Below are 19,676 nucleotides of genomic sequence, written 5' to 3' on the forward strand. Positions count from 1 at the left end.
TGGACTTCCTTGGTGCTCTCCCATCCAAATACTAGCCCAGACCAACCTCCTTATCTTCTGGGATAGGGCTTGGCTGGACTAAACAGCTCTACTAAATAGTAAAAGACTTTTGAATAAATATATAACTTGTTCAGAGGGACTCTTACATTTTCTTGTTCCCCCACTCACTGTCCTATATGGCTTTTGTAAACATGGATTCTATGAAAGTCTGACATCACCCTGCAGCTTGAAGGAAACTCTTGCTAATTCTACAGATGTCTACAGGAAAAGAGTGCCATGAGCTATATAGTAAGCCCAACTGCCTGGCTACATTAAGCTTCCCTCAACCACCCACTAGCAACATAAACTTGGAGCTCAGGTAAAGGTTCCATGTTTTTTGTGAAAAAGCCAAAAACTATAGTCTTCATCGCAGTGTACCTTAAATTAAAGTGATGATCATACTCTGTTGCCAGAGGTTGCCACACAAGATTTCCCATCACCATAGTTCACTTCTAATTATCAAGCCAAACTGTTCCCGCCTGCTACACTGAACAAAGGATCTGTGAGCATGATGCTGCAAGTGTTGCATACAATGAGAGCAGAGTACTAGGAACACTAGGAAGTGCTGAACGGATGTAGTAACCTTCCTAATTTCAGTCTGTGATTTTGTATGGGTTTATTCTAGTTATACATGTTCTTAAAAGTTCCAGGTCATATGCAAGAGTCAACGCAAATGAATATCAGGCAAGAGTGAAGAATCACTTGTGTAGTTTAATGAGCTTTGGAAGCACAAAGTGATACCATTTCTGGGGGGGAAGGGGAATGACAAATAGAGAAGTTTGGCCCCTCCAGCCAGACCCAGCAACAATGGGCAGCTGAGTACATGATCTAGAATTCCCAATCCCTCCAATAAATTGTTCAAGTGCAAAATACAGAGCATTTTATAATTCATCATCGTAAATAAGATCAATTTGATTTGACATTCTAAACAAAAAATCAGTAAGTTTCAGAGTTGAAGTCTTGGTCCTTTGGAGTAGGTCTGGACATAAAGATTTCTCATTTCCATTGACACACATTAATTTCAACCATATTTCTACACACACACACCCAAGTACAGATAATGTTCTGTTCTTCCAAGGAGTGCCATTTTGATGTTGAGTTTACAGTACTTAATCTGAATTCCCTAACCTGAAGATAGCAGACTGCTGTGTAGAACAGTTACTGCAAAAGCCATCCAAATACAGCACACACTTTCTGGATATTACATCGGCTCCTTCTGGAGAACATGACCATAAAAGGTCATTGCTGCAAATTTTAAGAAAAAGAATAGGAAAGCAAATAGAAGTTTTGTCTACCCACAAATGTGGATGGAAACTGGTTGACTCAACAGCTGCTGTAGAAGCTGTGATGTCTTGAGATCTAGGAGCAGTGGACTTCCCAGGGGAGAACTGGACAAGAACTCTGCTTCACAGCTAATGAATAAGTACTTAGGGTTGTACTGGATGAGTGTTTATGGAGTGGCTAATCACAAAGAGCCACATGTTATGGAGAGCTGATTACTGATAACCTTGGCTATTCAAACTATTGTCCACCACTTCCAACAACAAATTTGGGGAAACATATGCATGTGGATGCTTAGTTCAACCAGAAACTGGGTGTTTCAGATAACTTTGCAAAGTTAATTAAAGTTTCTGAAAACTAAACACAAGTAACTAGCAGATGTTTGTTCAAAACAAACTTTAGAAATGTTCAGATATTGGTCCTTGTTAAAGGTATAAATCCATGGTCAATCCTTGTAACTCAGGAAAATGATTCCCAAGTTTCCTTTTCTACTAAAGAACAATTTTCCTTGTTCCTTAACTATCCTAAGCAAGCAACATCACTGATCCATTATTTGCACAGTGGAAAAATCAGACTCAAAACTTCAATTTTTCAGAGCACTTATGTGTCGAGATGAATTCCAAGATGTTTTCCATTAGGCGTCATCTGTCAATTTACCCTTTGTTTGCATAGATTCAGCACCCAAGCTAATTGTCAAGTTGGTTCAGACATGCCTGGCTGAAAGTAAAGTATTAACATCTCAGTCACAACCAGTTCAGTCTCCTCTTGAACCATTCTCCCAAAAACATTCAAAGCTGTTCTCGGTTATTCAGCAATTGGACGAGTGGAACTAGTAAGGTCACAAGTAGAAAAAGCCGGCTGCCTTATAAAGAGTAATGCACCAAAATCCAGTGTAAATACAGAGCTGCTCCACCTCAAATGGCTTCTTGGTACCCAATACAGGAGAGCAACTTGGCTACAAATGCCCACCTTGTTCTCCCATTAAGTGCTTCTGCAGATACCTGTAGGGAAGGAGACCAGGATTTTTGGAGCGGTCTCTGTTCAGCACCAAGTCCAAGTAGCAGTTAGAAGTACAGGGCAGGTTCACTACCAAAGTCAGAGAGGCTGCTCTTGTCTGCTGGAGTGAGCTGTGAGGGGAGATAAAAAAGGGACAAATGCTGTTGTTCCTCCAGAAAATGAATAAAGGGAATGAAGCAAAGGAAATGGGGGGGGGGGAGATATAAGTACTGCAAAGGAGCCACACAATGCAATAAAGAAATGCAATCACTCCCAAGGGGAACTGGGACAAATACTGTTTCCAGATCAATAGCTCCAAGTGCTTCCCAATATTGGCAAGGTCTGAACTTGAAGTAACACGTTATCTAGTGGCTTCTTCAGAGGTATGCGAGGGGATCATTTCACACTTTTAAAAAATGAAGATGTGCTTATGCTTCCCTCAGGTTGACACAGGCAAAGGCAAAGTTTGTACAAATCGTCGCCGAAATCTTACCATGACTTGGTTGCCAGGAAGGGCAGCAGCTCGTGGAAAGGCCCCTATATTTGGAGGAATCTCCTCATACTGCTGTTCCTGCCACTTGCTGAATTCAACCGAGTGCTTTGGAGTGTAACTTGATAAACCTACAGGAATCAAGTATAGTCTGAATAACATTAGCCAAATGTACAATAGCCAGATGTACAAGAAGGCCAAGACATAAGAGGGAAAAAAGCTTTAAAGCAGATCCATCTCTGATTTTGTGTTCCAGACAGGTCCTCACAATTGTCATACTATATTTGCAAACACTTCTCTAGGCACCTGGTTTTTGTGAATGACTCAAAAGCAATTGGTAGTAATTAGCCTTCAAAGGAAGTATATCATTCCTATCTAATTTGAAGGCATTTATCTTTGAACCATAGCTATGAAATTCATGTTCTGCAACATGAAGAATTAAATAATGTTACCTTTTTCTCCAAAGAACAAACCACACTGAGCTGCAATGGGAAGGTGGTATCCTTATCCATGGTTCCTCTATATATTTGTGAAACAGCCTGGGGGGTGGAATGTGTCCGGCTGTCCAAGTTGGAATAGGACCAATCAGGGTGCACCCTGATTGGCCCTGCCCCTGCAGCTCCCACCCTCTATCCCTGGACGCTAGCCTCTTTGCTCTCAGTGCCTGGAGCCAGCAGCAGGTAAGGGGAGAGGGCCCTAGGCAAAGGGTCATGGTGGAGGGACTGCTAACGAGGGCCTCTTGGCCTGCTAGACTGGCCCTACTAACAAGGGCCTCCCAGCTTGCTGACTGCCTGCTAAGGAGCTCTGTCCTGGCCCTGCTAACAAGCTGGCCAGCCCCTGCCCGCCCCACTTGATCTGGCTACAAGCTGCAGCCCAAAGCTACCTTAAGCTTCCTGGCCAGGGGCCAGGGGAGGGGACCCTTTCAAGGCCCGTTCTTAGGAACGGGCTTTGAATCTATTATAAATATAAGAAATAAATACGCACTGGTGGCTCACCTGTGGTTTTAGTCGCAGTGCAAGGGGAAAATGATGAGTAAGGAAGGAATACCAGATTCCTTATTGTTACAACCCTTCCCTGCATGGCCCTACAGATTTACATGATTTACCTGAGTTCACTGCGTTGGAGTTCTGGGTACTGTTTGGGCAAGGAATGAATAAGGCAGGTTTCTCATCCACTTCTGTTGCATATTCTTCTTCGTCCTCCGCCTCCACTAAGGAACTCTCTGATGGGTATTCAAACATAGTTTGAAGGCTGGTTTCATTGAAAGAGATCTTCATCTGGAAGAAAGGAAGGAGAGCACATGGGAAGCTGCTTTGTAACTCTACCCGAAGTTTGATAGTTGCTAGCTTACTCCACCTGAAGGGTCACTGTGGTAATTATTTAGAAGTACACATTAAAGAAAAACAATCCAATTATGAAGTGAAAGAAACAGTACTGAAGCCTCACCTTGTTTCTGCTTCGCCTAGCCACCAAATGCTGGTAAGATAAGCACCATCTAGCTCTTCTGAAAGGCTCTTACAATAAGAAACAAGTGCCAAGAATTTCTCAAAGAGCCCATGTTCTTCATGCACTAGATATGGATGGTAAATTCAAGAAAATTCCTGATATGTACAGTTGTTATGGTGTTGTCCCTAATCTGGACTAACCTCAGCCGCTGTGTGCCATCACAGATGATAAGGGTTCATTTATATAATTTGTGCTGTAATTGCAGATTAATAAAGCAGTAAACATTTCCAGCCTGGAATCACTTACTCCTTCAAGGCTTTCCAACAGTATAGCCCTATACTAGAAAAATAACTTTTAAAGCATACTTCCGCAGGTACGCTTATTCACTGACAGACACCAGACTGCTTTTCACCCCTGGCTCATTCTGCCTCCTTCCAAGTTGTCACAATGGCTTTCTCCCTGAAAAGCAGACAGACTCCTCCCACCTTTGCTTCTCTTGCACACATATCACCTCCCACCTTCCTGCTTCGTCCAGGACATTTCGCTGTTTCCAGATCCAAAGACTAAGCTGACGAAGACCAAAGAATGTTAGAGAAAGGGATTGCCACATCTAATAAACAAGCGTACATTTCTCCATATAAAAGTGCCAGCAAGCTTAGCACCCATTTTGTTAAGGGCCCAATCCTAATATTTCTTTTAAGTTCACCTTTACATCTGCCAGCTGCATATGGTGGATCTGCTCCTGTCTCAGCCCAGTTCTCTATATACCCGGGTCAAGGTGGTAAACTGTACACTATTGTTATTTATGTAGCTGCTATCGTATCTGTGGTCCAGGTCACATGACGATCACGTAAAAATGAACACTGAAGGATTAGCATTGTTGCAGTGGTACTGTTTGTCTTTTGCAGTATGACCAATTCCTATAATCACATCTTCTCCACAATTTTTCTTAAATCTAAACACATTTCTGCTAGCGCAGCCTCAGCTCTGGACTTGGCTTTTTGGGATGTGGACTCTCCAGGGCCATTTATGATCCTTTCTACCAGTTGCCCTGTCTCTATTGTACACTCCATTACGAACTCTGCAATCCGTGAATGACCTCATCAGCACCGGCCTCCCTTCTAACAAGCCCTACTAGCTTCACAACAGCTATTTGATCAGCCTTGCTTCTTTCCCTCTATAGGCTTGCTTAAACTTCAAACCTGGTCAGAGGTAGATTCCACCACTGGCCTTTCTTCTTCAGTAGAGGCATTCGATTGTAGTAGGAAGAGGGCTAATGTCTCCATAGTTGGGAGTGGCTGACTGAAATTCCACTCCAAAGACCTATATTGATTTCTGCTTAGTTTTTAATTTGGCCTGTTCTGGAGTATCTCAGAAATTACCAGACAACCCAAGCATCTGTGCATTGCAATAGTCTGTTTAATAATAAAGAGTACAATATACAGCCTTTGACTTTTGTAGCCATGGTAATTGCCCTGCTATTGTCCTGCACAGTGTTAGCAGTGCCCCTGAGATCCTAACACTCAAACCCAAGCTTAGAGAGAGGCCAACCTGCAAGCATAACTTTATAGTCAGCAAAATCAAACATAGGAGCATGTCTTGTCTATACTACAAGCACATAGATTGTTGTGCAAAAATTTGACTAGCAATAAAAAGGGTGACAGACAATCTTGCCACAGCATTTGCAATTCTGCATTCAGAATATACAATTTAGGGCATTTATGTAAACTACGGTGCCTTGCAATACTACTTGGACATACAAGTTCCCTTTTACCTAAACTCAAGTTCAGATAATAGGGATTCGATGAATATGTGAAATATACGTTACAAAAGCATACCATCAACTGAAGGCCCTTTTAAGGGGCATTTCCTATATTTCTTCCTGCCAGGGTCCTAGCTCTGGGAAGTAAGCCCCATGTAGCTTTCTTGCCAGAGGGGAGAATATCCTCTAGGATTATTCCATGCTCTAAGGCCTTATAAAGCAGTGCCAAGGATCTCCCCTTACAAGATCGAGAGCTCACCAAGTGACCAGCTCTCTGTAATCAATATGCCAAGCAGCTGGAGCAATACCTGGGGCTCAAAATACCACATGCCACTTTCAAGACGTGGAGGAGTTTCAAGTTCCTTGGAACAGACATAAAGGGAGAAAGGAGTCTGGGCCCTGCCCCTGACTAAGAGCCTGAATAAAAGCAAGCTCTTGTATAATGCCTACTCTGTGTGATGGTGAGCATGGCATGCATTACAGCTAAAACCAAAAGGTTCTCACACATGATCAACATGTGTTAAAACAGAACTAAGTGCATGCCACTTATAAACTAAGCCTGCCATCACAGTTTACTTGTGTACTGCCTCTAGTTTTTTTTTTAAAGGACTATTTGGTCTGGATATTACTTTTCATTTATTTATACAATATAGAACCAGCTTTGTATATGCATGCATTTTCTATTCGGAAAGCTGATATGAGAAAGGGAAACGATCACTCAAACCTGTGTTTCAAAATAGCAGGATTAGAGGTATTTTTAAAATTTAAGCTATATCAGAACCTGCCTCCACTGACACCTAACTATTGTCAAAATGTCCTGAGCCATCCTGAACATCTTTATAAAGCAGGCCTCCGTTTATCTAGAAATGCCCAATTTGCATAATGAACACCTGGAAGTACCAAACTTTTAATATAACTGAAGTCATGCTTTACTTGAGAATCCACGACAAGATGAACTCAAGGGCAGAGTGGACAAATATAACCCCTCTTAGCAGGAGAAAGCTGGAATCTAGCAAGGAAACCGGTCTTGCCCTCTTACTTTTTCCTTGTCCACAACCATCTGTATTCTCGGGCCAAGAGCCAAGAACTAACACTCTTAATGCCACCTGAACATAGCAGCACAATAGCTATTCAGTCACAGGTCCTCCTTCTCTTCACAGCACAAACTATAAATAGCAACTTCAGACTGGGAATAGGGGAAACCTTTCAACAGCAGCAAGATCACAAAACAACAAGTGGAGGGGAGACACGCTGCAGACACCTGACAACCAGTAGATAGGAATACATTTATTTTTATATCTCACCCTTTTCAGTTGACTCAGGGCAAGTAACATCAAATGAAAACAATACAATAAAACATAAATATAATCAACATTAAAATTGATGAGGTTTTAAATTATTATAATTTTTAAAATTATATTAAATTATAAATCCGCCTATTATAGTTTCAGATCTTCTGTGGAGTGGAATGATTAGCCTGCGGGTGCTTAGGTGAGTTCTTGAGCAGGGAGGCCAGCGTTTTCATGATGCTATTCCTGGCCTCAGCCACAGGCCTGGTGGAACAGCTCTGTCTTATAGGCCCTCCAGAACTGTTCTTGAGACACTTGCATTGTAAAAATGAGAACAAAAATTGTTTTTGTCATCTGAGCAGCAAACTATAAGACCACAGTGTGATCAAAGGCAAACACAGAACTCTGACTACCAGTTACATGTACACACAAAAGTTCCTCCTCTCAGCCACTCAACATCCTCGACCTTCAGTTCTACCAAATAATGCTGCATTCAGATACAGCCACCCATACTCATTCTGCAAGGACCTAAGAAATCAGAACACTGGGAGAGAGGCAAGATAAATTTGGAAGATAAGACTGCTAATCCGCTGCCAAGCTGAATATGAATGGATGACAAAAGCAAACTCATTGTACCATTACTGCAAAGCACAGCTGCTGCTTAACACCTGGCTAGTTGAGCAACAATCACACACTAGGCCATGATCTTAATCTAGAATGTTATAATGTTATAATCATGGAGTGCTAGGCAAGGTGAACAAAGATTAAGCCAGATGTTTTCCCCCTGTACAATCAGTCATGGAAATTTTAGTGTTGCTTTCTTTTTGGTGTTGTGTGTGAAACTTTATGAACTCAATCTGTAAACCAAACATTAAAAGTAGGACATTTTCTCTCATCCCAAATCCCTGAGAACCTGCACCTATGGGATTCAGTTCTAAATTAAAACACAGAATATTAAACTCATGGAATAAATAAATCAACAAAGCAGCAACCTCGACACCTCTTCTTTCCATCCAGGTCACTTAGAGAGTCACTAGTTTTTGTTTGGTGTGGATGAATTGTTTTGCAAGAAAACCAGTGATGAAGTTGCTTGGAGTCCATTCTAACAAGTAAAACCCAGAATCCTTTTGCTCTTTTCTTTTTTGTTCTGTTGTAGGTGGAACACTTTTCAGTTACTTCGTTCAATAGTAAATGAAGACAATGACTGAAGTTTTGAACCAAGAAATACCAAAAGACAGAAATGACTCACATAGCTCAGCCTATGGGATCAAGTTTGTTTGTTAAATAATTACATTTCCGTTATACACTGTAGACATATTTCTGCCGCTAAAAGATGTATTGATTTGAACAGTGAGTATACAGGGCCATTTTTGCTTGTTGATTGTCATGGCCTCTAAAATTATTATAGATGTGGCAAAGAATGTGGCTCAAGTTTTGGGAACATTCAGCTCTGCCCATGAGGCTGGGAGTTCAATCCCAGCAGCCAGCTCAAGGTTGACTCAGCCTTCCATCCTTCTGAGGTCGGTAAAATGAATACCCAGCTTGATGGGAGGGGTAAATGGTAATGACTGGGGAAGGCACTGGCAAACCACCCCGTATTGAGTCTGCCATGAAAACGCTAGAGGGCATCACCCCAAGGGTCAGACATGACTCGGTGCTTGCACAGGGGATACCTTTACCTTTTACCTTATAACTTTGGTTGTTGTAAACTAAGGTGCTTATACTTTTAAATTTTATAAATATGCCAACCTGTTCAGCTCTATATTTTAAGGTTTAATTGATGCATGTTAAAGCAATAATATAGGTTTGATATAAAACTAGCAACAGAGCAGTGACTCACAAAGGCGTAAATCTGCCACAAATTGTGTTGGTCTTTAAGATGCAACTAGACTTTTTTATATTTCCATGTTTTGCAAGGCTCTAGTTTCTCTCACCGTTTCTTCCATGCTTAGACACAGGGCAAAGTCAATAGTGACCTGTATGGTCAAACCCAGCTGGCATAACTCACAACCACAATGATGTAGTCCAGCAACATTCTGTACCAACACAGGCAAGGCCCTCCCAACTCAGCAATAGCTCTTTATGTTACAATGACAGTACCCCATTGTCAGCTCTCTCCTGATTTTGGCATGCTGACAAGACTGCCTAAACTCTGCACTGGCTACAAGAGGCCTTGGAGAATTCAAAAGAGTTTCCAAGCGCTTCTTGATAGCAATCTGATGGTAGTTTAGACAGGTGTTGCTAGAACTAGTCTTAACAGCAAGCCTAAGATATAATGTTCTACAGATAGGAGAGTTCCAACTCCATCCAGTTCCAACAATTTGCCATCTTAGATCAGGAGTCCAAGTACTCCAGGAAACAGAGTCGCCTCTAAAACTCTGCAATCTCATCATCAGTATGTGCTCCAGTTTGCATGTGTAATCCCATATGGATGATTACAGCATGCTCAAATAGCCAGGTTTCTAGCAGCTTGGCGGGTACCAAACAGCAGCACTTTGTGACTGTATGTTTAAAGACATCAGGGTGGAGAACATCAAGCAAAGGGTTTAATGGTAGAGAACTCGGTCCCTCCAATTTAAAAGGAGTTCTGGTAGCAGGACAGGAAAAGATGTCTTTCCCCAATACTGAGTTAAATAGATCACCAGCCTGACTCTGTATGGCAGCTTTGTATATTCACATATGACTACATGCAGCACATGTACTTCTCCTGAAGTTTGTGGGAGATACCTAGTTAGCACTAGAGAGCTCTCTATTTAGGTGCCAACTATTTCATTTCCATACCTCACCATAAGCCCAGAATGCCACTGAATAATAGTTTTTGGAGAGCTAAACCAGGGGTAGGCAAACTGTGGCCCTCTATGTGTCCATGGACTACAATTCCCATGAGCCCCTGCCAGCAAATGCTCATGGGAATTGTAGTCCATGGACATCTGGAAGTTTTGCAGACTTTTGGATCACACCACTCAGCATTCTCTATTCTTCAAGGTCTTAGACAGAAAAGGAGTCCTCCCAACAACTAACCAAAGAGATGCCAATGACTGAGTGTGGGATATGGCACAATAGCCCATGTGTAGAAAATCAAGTTCCACAAGTTAAATATTACAGAATAGAACGGAAAGTATTAAAAAGGATTAGGGACACCTTTGTCAAGGCATTCTCATGCTTGCTGGAGGGTCACTTCTACAAAAACCATCACCAGTTCCTGTTAGCAATGTGGACTCACAGAGACTAGCATGGGCTGGAGGAAGCCTGCTCAAAGTTATTATAAAAATACAAAGCGTTGGAACATACAGATCTTCCTTGTTCTACATGCAGACTCATGGGAGCACTTTCACAATTATGTCATACCCATAAACTAGCACTTAACTTCAGGTTAGTATGTTCATGCCAAGAAATTACAAAGCAGAACACAAACAGGAATCCGTGGTTATTCATGCACAGCCTAATCTATATGAGCATTATATGTACAACAACTCTCAAGTAACACTGATGAGTGTTCTTGCTGAAAGTAAATAATTTACAGAAATGATCATTTCAGCAATGACAAGACAAGGCAGAGATAACAATTAGTTCCCCCCCACCCCCAGAATTCAGTTATTATAAAAGCAGTCGAGAAAAATAAAAGCCAGTTACCTTTTTTCTTCGAGAGCCTGATTTGCTCATGCAGGACTTATCCAAGGAGAGATAACCCCCTATCACCTCAATCTCATTCACAGTGGGGTAACGTTTTTTGAGAAGCTGATCCAATTCGTGGTGGGCCACATCACTCCTAGCTTTGGCTCGGCTTTCTTCTTCCTCCTCCTCTTCCTCCTCTGGCAGCTGAGCTCTACTGAAGGTCTCCAGTGCAGCACTAGGAGGTTTCCTTTTGGGCACGATGGTAAAGGTGTTACTACCTTTCTCAGAGAGGGTGGCATAATCTGCAGGGTGGGGCCTGTACATGGGCATAGTCAAGTCCTCCATCCCAATGGAGGAATCACCTTCCTGGAGCACATCAAAGCCCTCAAGCCTTGGACTCAGGACTTTCAAGGGAGGGAAGTCTCCAGAGTCCAGTTCAACCAAATCCTCATCAATGAAAGTCACAGGCACCAAAGTCTCAGCCCGTTTCTCTGGGACAGCTGGCAGTACCCCTCCTGGCAATGTTGGGGGAACTTCGGTAGGTTCCAACGGTTCAAAGGCTTCTCCTTTCCGACGGGGCACAAAAAGAAAGGAGTTTCGAGAGTTGAGGCGCAGGCTGGCCAAGGCCTGTGCTTGGAGATCATGAGCAGGGATGGCGGCCAGATCAGGCTTGGGGGCTGGGTGGATCTCAAAGGAGCCGTTAGAACAAAGGAGAGGTGGGGGCTGGTCCAAGTTGGCCGTGGCACTGCTATCAGAACTGGCACTAGACTGCAGGGCTGGTAGCTGCAGGGTCTCCGGTAGCTGCAGGGTCTCCTCGAGCTTTGGCTTCCATGAGTTGGCTCGAGTCAGCGAGGCAGTAGCCGAGGTTGGCGATGGCACTGGCTTAAGTACAGCTACCGCCGGTTGATTCCCGTCCCCAGGCGGAACTGGCGCAGCAACCACCCCAGGCTCCACAGGCCCGTTACTAAGGGCAGGGGTGGAATTAGCGGACGCAGGGCAGCACCCTCGGGGATTCACCATGAAGGAATTGGAGCCAGTCTTCTGGACAAAGCCTCCAGTCGGGTGGCTGCGTGGAGAACCAGGACGGGCTGTAAGGGACAGCAGCGCAGGAGTGCCTTTGTGGGAAGGTTTTGGCACCACCGGTTGCAGTCGAGGGGCCTCACCAGCCCTCCACCTCCCCCGCCCCATGTTGCCCCGGGGCCGCCGGTCGAATTTCTGCAGCAGCCGACTGACCCGGCCGGTTTCAGGCTCGGGCTCTCCACTCCCAGCCAAAGGTGATGGAGACGGCAAGGATGACTCAGACTCATAGATGACAACTTCAGCAGCCCGGATCTCGGTCACGGCAGACCCACCACGCGACAGCAGATCCCGGAAGGGATCCTGGCCACGAGGAGAGCTGGGAGGCAGCGGCGGGGAGGGCGAGGAGGGCGGCTGCCCCCGGGGTGCGGCGTCGAGGCTGTCTCCTTCCTTCTGGGCCACTCCGGGCGCCGCCGGGGCCGAGTCCGCCTCCCGGGACTCGATGATGAGGATGTTATCGGCGCGGATGGTGCGGATGCCCGGGACGGAACTGTAGAGCTCCAGCAGCTGCGCCAAGGCGGGAGGCTCGGAAGAGGAGGCGGGGGCGGCCGCCGAAGGCGCGGCGGGAGCGGAGAAGGCAGGCCGAGGGGGAGAAGGCAGCAGCCGCCTGCGCCGCCGCCGCCGCTCGCCCTCCAGCCTCATGAAGGGGTTCTCCCGCAGGGGGCCCAGGCTTTCGGCCACCACCAACCGCTCCTTCGCTGCCGCCTCGCACTCCTTCCCCGACCCGGGCGGCGGCTTCGCATCTGCCCCCGAGCCGCGCTGCAGGTCCACCCCGGCGGCCAGCTTGGCCCGCTTCCGCTCCAGAATGGCTCGCTTCCAGGCGGGCAGCCCCGCCGCCGCCGCCGCTCCCGAGGCCGGAGGGCTGCTCATGATGACAGCGCGGCCCCCACACACACCAACCTGGCCGGCGCCGAGCCGCCGCTCTGACCCGCCTCGCCTTTCGCCTCCAGACACCGGCGGACAGCGGCGGGGCCGCCCAGCGGGCAGACGGCGGCGATTGGACGGAAGGCGAAGAAGTAGGATGACGTTGTGGCAACGCCGATTGGCTGATATTTTACAGGGCGGGAATTTTTTGGGGGGCAGCTGTTGTTATTGGTCAGGGCACTATCTTACAAGTTGCCGATTAGACGAGCGCGTTTAGCGCCGTTTATTGGGTGGTCAGGTTTATGGCCGCGCCTTCCTGCCTGGGAAATACTTCCCATTGGGCAAGGGGGAGGCTCAGCCCTGGGCCATTGGGCAAGACATTCAGCTTTGTAAAACTGAGGTAGGTGGCACAGCTGATTGGTCGAGGGACTCGTCCCGCCCCATATTCGCCTCCTCGTCTTGCAATCAGATAAGGATTCAGCAAGAGCGACGCCTCACTTGAGGAAAGGAAATTAAGGTAATAGCAGGTGCCTAGAGAGTTAAAGCCAGATACTCCTTAAGGTTATTTCTTACGCTGCCTTCCATTGGCTAGGACCCTTCCTTTTCATCAATGTGACAGCTCAGCTCATTGGGGCGTCGGAGAACCTTCGCTCCCGTCTTGCGAGAGAGCCGATTGGGCAAGCTGCGTACACCTTTTGTCCTGGAGTTACCTGGGCCTCGGTCGGGATGCCAGGAGGACTGTGGGCGGGGACTTTCATATCGCATGCGGTGCTTTCACACTGCTTTGTGCCATTTGGATTGGCCATAATACAAGGTATGACACGGGGTCCCACCCCATTCCCAATATAGCCTGCGAACTTAAACCTACCACACCGTGAAGCAATCAGACCGACAGCCCCTGAGCATCTGCAGAGAGCCATTTCTCATCTCCAACAATACATCTCTCACAAATACATCATGGAGATCTCACAACTGGCCTATACTCCAGCAGCTTGGCTAGCTCCCGTTTGAATTCCGGATTAAGTTTGTTTTGGTAATCACCTTCTGGGCCTAGTGTACCTGAGAGACTGCCTCCCTGCCTATAGCCCCAAAAGAGACTTATGCTTTGTCACCTCCAACTGGCTGGTGATCCTTGGCCTCAAAGAAGCATGTTGGACCTCAACAAGGGTCAGAGCCTTCTTGGTCCTGGCTCCCACTTGGTGGAATGAGCTCCCTGAAGAGATCAGGGCCCTGTCTGAACTTCCACAATTCCACAGGGCCTGCAAAAGGGAGCTCCACCAGGCATTTGCTTGAGGCCGAATGATCCAAAAACATCCGCTGGTTCCTCCCCCCCCCCAAACACCCCCTTCTATGACCGAACAATCCGACCTACCCAAGGTCTTGTCAATTTTACTGTTCCTATTAAAATATTGTTCTGGTTGACATGTGATGTTATGATTGTTATATTGGTTACAATGTTTCATGTAATTACCCTGTGAGGTTCTATGTAAACTGCCCAGAGCCATATGAAAGGGCGATATAAAAATTTAAATAAATAAATAAACAATACTGCCAAATAATTGGGGGAAGAGAAAGATGGGGGAAATTCCAGGAAGGGTTGAGCTCCTGTATTTCTCATTTTATAAAATTTGTAATTTTATTTGTGGCTATATAGAAACATAGAACAATTGGCTAGCGAGAATTGGCTAGGCCTAGATGGCCCAGGCTAGCCTGATCTTGACAGAAGTTATTATTTACTAGAAATAAAGCCCATTTTACATAATAATAAAATGGGCGCTAGGCAAGAGTTTTTTGGGAAGCCTGCGCAGGGCAAAGGCTTCCCGGGGGCTGGGATGGGGTGGGCAGCGGGAAGCAACCTGGGGCATCTGTCCACCTACCCAGCAGCGGCCGTGGTCCGTGTTGGGGGCGCAGGAGCAGGCCCGGCGTGTCTGTGACGTGGTGAGGCTGCTCCCGGAGCTGGGAGAAGGCCAGTGCCCCCCCCCCCCCGGCAAGCTCCCTCGGCCTTCTCCCGGGCGCAGGAGCAGCCCCGCCGCGTCTCGTGCTGTATAATGTAATTTAGCATATATGTTGCGTCACTTAAACTAATTGACGTTACTAACATTAACCAAGTATTGATAGTGGTGTGGGACTAAATACTAAATATTTAAGATATATATTTCTAGGTGAATAACCCTTTCAGCAGAAATAAAACATACTGTTTTGAGTGGTGGACAGCAGAGGAAGAGAGCTGCAGAGGAGGAGAAAATAGGAAAATTTCCAAAATTAACATTGTGGCTCAACACAGGTGCAACGACAGCCATATCATTCCTTTAGATATAGCATCCACATCAGTATCCACTCCTGCAATGTCAGCCACTAGTACTGTTCCTTCAGAACATCGCTCAGAGCAGGAATATTGGCATAAAATGTTGATACATGTGGTTTATGAAATTCGCTTTCTTGCCTCCTGAGGTTTGCTATTTCATTGAGAAAATCAGATTATTGGTTCAGCAAAAATGGCAACTATTTAGGTATACTAGAGCTGCTGAATGAATTTGACCCTTTCTTGGAAAAACAGTCATGCTGGATCAGACCAAATGTCCATCTATTACTGTGCTAATTGTTGGCTTGTAGAGAGCCACATTCATAATTACCATGAACTAAAAGAGCCACCTGTGGGAAGTATAGAAAGGGAAGTAATGACATCACACCCCTGTTATGGCTAGTTTGCTCTTTTTCTGGGTGGCTGTTTTGGTGGTGATTTTATTTTCTCTGTGGCCTAGAGTGAGAATGCAGAGACTGCTGAGAAAGGTAGCAGGCTGTTGGACAAGATGTTTACATAGCCTTTTGCTTCTATCCCTGGCATGAGGAATTGCCAACCTGGAAATTCCCCAGAATGAATAGGAAACTGCAGCTTTGAAAGGTCAACTGTAATGCATTATATTCCACTGAGGTCCCTCGCTTTCCAAATGCCACCCTCCCCAGGCTCCAACTCCCAAATCATCTGAAATTTCTGAAGCCAGAGCTGGCACCGCTAGAAGCTTACAGCTTAGGAAGGCTCCTGATTTACTGTCTTAAGTTCCTCCTCCAGCAGCTGTTTATGATCCACAAGCAAGCCCTAATGGGTAATATCTTTGCCCAGTTTCATGGGACACATCACCAGATTCGGTCCCAGATTCGGGAAAAGTGCCCAAAAGAACCACAGTTGACTTCTGAGCCACTATCACTGATCTAGCCACATCATCATACTTCCCACACCAGCCAGCCAGATTGCTCTGTGTATCTCGAAAAATCTGAAAACGATTGCCATCCCATCTCAGTATCTGGTATGTAGAGATACAGATTCAATAACCATTTCTCTACTGTGAGCATGTTCGATCTTATAAAAGATCAAGAGCATGCAAAATACAACAAAACAATTTCCAAAAGTTACTGGCCAGTTGCAACTACAAAGAGGGTACGAAGACAACAGCCTTCTGTTTGTTTTCAAGACCTGGCATTCAAAGGTATGCTGTCTCTGAACATGGAGGCTCCATACAACTATCATAGGTAAAATTACTAAAGCTATCCTACTACTTGAATGTATCCACACTTTTAAAGCCATACTAGTGGTCTTTGTAAATTCCATAAATTGCATAATTACATGAATGCATTGTATAAAGACATTTCCTTTGTCCATCCTGAATTTTCTCTTGATAGTTTCAATTGAATAGTGTGGTATCCACTGTTGAGGTTGAGGAGAGATGGGAGAGATTGGGTATAAAAGAATAAACAACCATAATTTTCCAGGGGAAATATTCACTGTAAATATTTACAAGGGCACACAAATTCTTAATTCTTAAAATACTTTGCCTTCAGGAAGCCACCACTCTGTCCAAGTGAATGAAGAAAGCTCATGTGGTGAGAGAAAGTCACTCCATACCTATTCAGAAATACTATAGTCTTGGTTTTCACTTTTATATGTTCTTGGCTGCATTCTAGCATTGAAACCTACAGTATATCCTGGTCCTGTTGACAAAGGGGAAAAAATGCTATACACCTTCCTGCCAAGTTATGTAAAAGCTCACATATCCACGTCTCCCTGAAAGAGCCACTCCCAGGCCTAGCCCATAAGCTTAAACAAAAGCAGTTTCACTTCCATCATCGTCATGCTTAAAACAGAAAACAAATAAAGCTATTCAAGGAGTTTTCCCCCCTTGCCAGAGCTTCCTGCTGTTAGTAATGCTTTTACTGTAGGAAACAATTTTTCCCAGTACATTCCTGCTTAACAGAATTTCAGCCCATACTTCAAACCTGGATTCCCTTCCCCAGCACCTCAATTTATCTTATTTATTTATATTAATAATTTGATCTATTCCGCCCTATCTCTAGACTCTGAGATCACATAATAGGTAAAATTACATGTAAAATTCTAAAAAATAAATAGAAATCTAGATTAAACCATTAAACATAAAAACAGAATGCTAATATTGCCCATGATTTGTTTATCATATGAAAAAGGGAGGTCATAATAATGCAACCCTCACTGGGGGGGGTATAGTTTGTCGGGTACAGAGAGGTTGGAGAATTTAGATATCAGCTCAGGCCTCAACTGTAGGCCTGGTGAAACAACTCCTGCCTTAAAAGTCCTGTGGAACTGCCTAAAATCCCACAGAGCTCTGATCTCATTGGGCAGACTGTGCCACCAGGCCAGGGTCAAAAAGGCACTGGCGCAGGTTGAAGCCAGTTTAATCTACTTGGTTCCAAGGATCCTGAGCAGGTTCTGGTTCCATTTGCACAGCTCTGAGGTATACCAAGGAGCCAGCTTGGGGCAGGAGCATCAGGAGCTGTATTGTCAATGGCTTCAGAGACAGCTATACCAGTCCTCTGCCAACTCGTCTACTGAGTCCCCCAAGGGGCACTGGATCCCACAGAGCATTCCAGAATTCTATTGGCTCCATAAATCTCCTTGGGTAAGCATAAATCTGATCTCCACTTATACAGGGAGCAAGCAGGACACTGACCTTGGCTTTCAGGCCAAGTGGTATGGCCATAGGAGTCTTTCAGATTGTACCAGACTTACATGAATCCCTGCCAGAAAGATCATGTTCAGAGTGACAAACCAGGAGAGTCTCAATGTTGCCATGGTTGACACCATGTCAAAGACCTGCAGGGAGCCAGTTTTCTCTTTATGGACATTGAAATCCACCAGGACTATCATCCTAGGGAACTGCTGATGCGTTAAGTGGTCAGTTCACCAGCCAGATGGCCAAACTCTCCTCTGTGTCCCACACTTGACCCACACATTAAATGCCAGGGATCCTCGAAGCAGGGAGTACCCTAAAGGAGAAAGTCTCCAGAATCTGCATCACAACTCCCCTCCCCCTTGGCTTTTTGTCTGTGATTGGTGGAGGACTGATTAGCCGAGTGGGGTCAGTTCTTTCAGGGAAACCATTTCACCTTCCAGTATCCAGGTCTCGATCATTCATGCCAGATCCATATTCTTCTCTGCAAGTAAATCCTATGGGACAGCAATAATTTTTTTATGGACCTGGCATTGCACAACAGTGTTAGAGAAAGGCTACTATTTCTAGCCCCACCACCCTCATATTTTAGGATAGGATGATTAGAAAGGGTGCAAGCATTCCCATTTAAAAAACAACATATATATCTTCTTCAGTGCCACTACAGACAGACAAACACGCAAACAAAAGGTGCACTCCAAGAATCATGAGAACATAGCCTTTGTTCTTTTAAGACGGTCAGAACACATCTGCGGAAGATGTTTTTATACAAGAAAAGGCACCACCAAAATGTACATTACATATTTATTCATAAATAACCAACACAACCAGACTTTATTCAAGTCTGATGATATTACACAAAGATTGGAGACAGGTGAAACATCCAAGAACACTATGCAATGAGCTGCATTTGGTCTGAACCCCAAATCCATAAATGACATGCATGCAAAAATGTCTTGTCAGTACAAAAACCAGGGTTTCAGGGGAGGGGAGGTATTCCTCTTTCTTCTATGGCAAGGCAGAAAGTCAGGTGACTTTTTTGGCAAATGCCTAATCCTGGAACACCAGTGAGAGGCAGCCAGTTAATCACAAAGAATCACCCTGAAAGATTATATTGACACAACACATATGAAAGAAGAGCAAAAGTATCTATCCAGCGACACCACAGATTGATCTTGAATGCAATCTGGCAGTCAGCTGATCACAGGCAAGACAGCATCCTTGTACAGCCATTTCAGGCAGGATATATTATTCTTCCAAGTGGTGGAGAAATTAGATGTCCCTGCAGCACCGAAGGATGCAAGATAGCACCTAGTTGACTCTGCAGGCCCGGATCATGAGAAGCTGGAGGAGGATGAAGACAGGCGCCATGATAAGTCCATACCACAACTCGTGGCTCTGCTCACCCAGCTTCTGGCAGAGGAGCATCTCAAAGACAAACTTGAGGCTGAGCAACGTGAGAATCCAGAAAAGGCGCAGCACAGCCAGGCGCTTCTCACCGTCCTGGAAGAGGCGCACCGAGACAATGGTGGTGAAATAGGTGCTCAGTCCATCGGCGGCAAAGAAAGGGGCAAAGACTCCCCACCAGGTAAGCCCGGCCGTCTCCGCGTCCACCTTCAGCACCAGCAGCACGGACGCCGCCAGCAGCGCCAGGGCCTGCAGGAGCAGCTCGAAGGGCGCGAAGCCCAGCCACTGCACCAACTCCCGCAGGGAAAAGAGCATCACGCCGCTCACGGGGGGGCGCGGGGGTGGAGGGCGCTTCCCGCGGCCTGCAAGGCGCAGGCTGGGCCCGGCTGGGCCAGAACGAGCTCGGCCCAAGAGAAGGCTGCGTTTCG

At 45.5% G+C, this 19,676-nt stretch overlaps 2 protein-coding genes across 2 annotated transcripts; both read right to left on the reverse strand.

The window, feature by feature from the left end:
• Positions 1 to 730: 730 nt before the first annotated feature.
• TPRN (taperin) lies at positions 731 to 12,994 on the reverse strand. Its single transcript, XM_077305523.1, has 4 exons — positions 10,937 to 12,994; positions 3,912 to 4,083; positions 2,810 to 2,937; positions 731 to 2,447 (listed from the first exon to the last, which is right to left on the reverse strand). The coding sequence occupies exons 1-4, from the start codon at positions 12,863 to 12,865 to the stop codon at positions 2,385 to 2,387; spliced, it is 2,292 nt and encodes a 763-aa protein (XP_077161638.1). The 5' UTR covers positions 12,866 to 12,994; the 3' UTR covers positions 731 to 2,384.
• A 5,637-nt stretch (positions 12,995 to 18,631) lies between these two features.
• On the reverse strand, positions 18,632 to 19,563 carry TMEM203 (transmembrane protein 203). The gene has a single exon (XM_077304989.1). It carries the CDS (start codon positions 19,561 to 19,563, stop codon positions 19,153 to 19,155), a length of 411 nt encoding a protein of 136 aa, XP_077161104.1. The 3' UTR covers positions 18,632 to 19,152.
• Between the last annotated feature and the right edge of the window lie 113 nt (positions 19,564 to 19,676).

This window comes from Paroedura picta, chromosome 12, assembly GCF_049243985.1.
Source record: "Paroedura picta isolate Pp20150507F chromosome 12, Ppicta_v3.0, whole genome shotgun sequence".
Lineage (NCBI taxonomy): Eukaryota > Metazoa > Chordata > Lepidosauria > Squamata > Gekkonidae > Paroedura > Paroedura picta.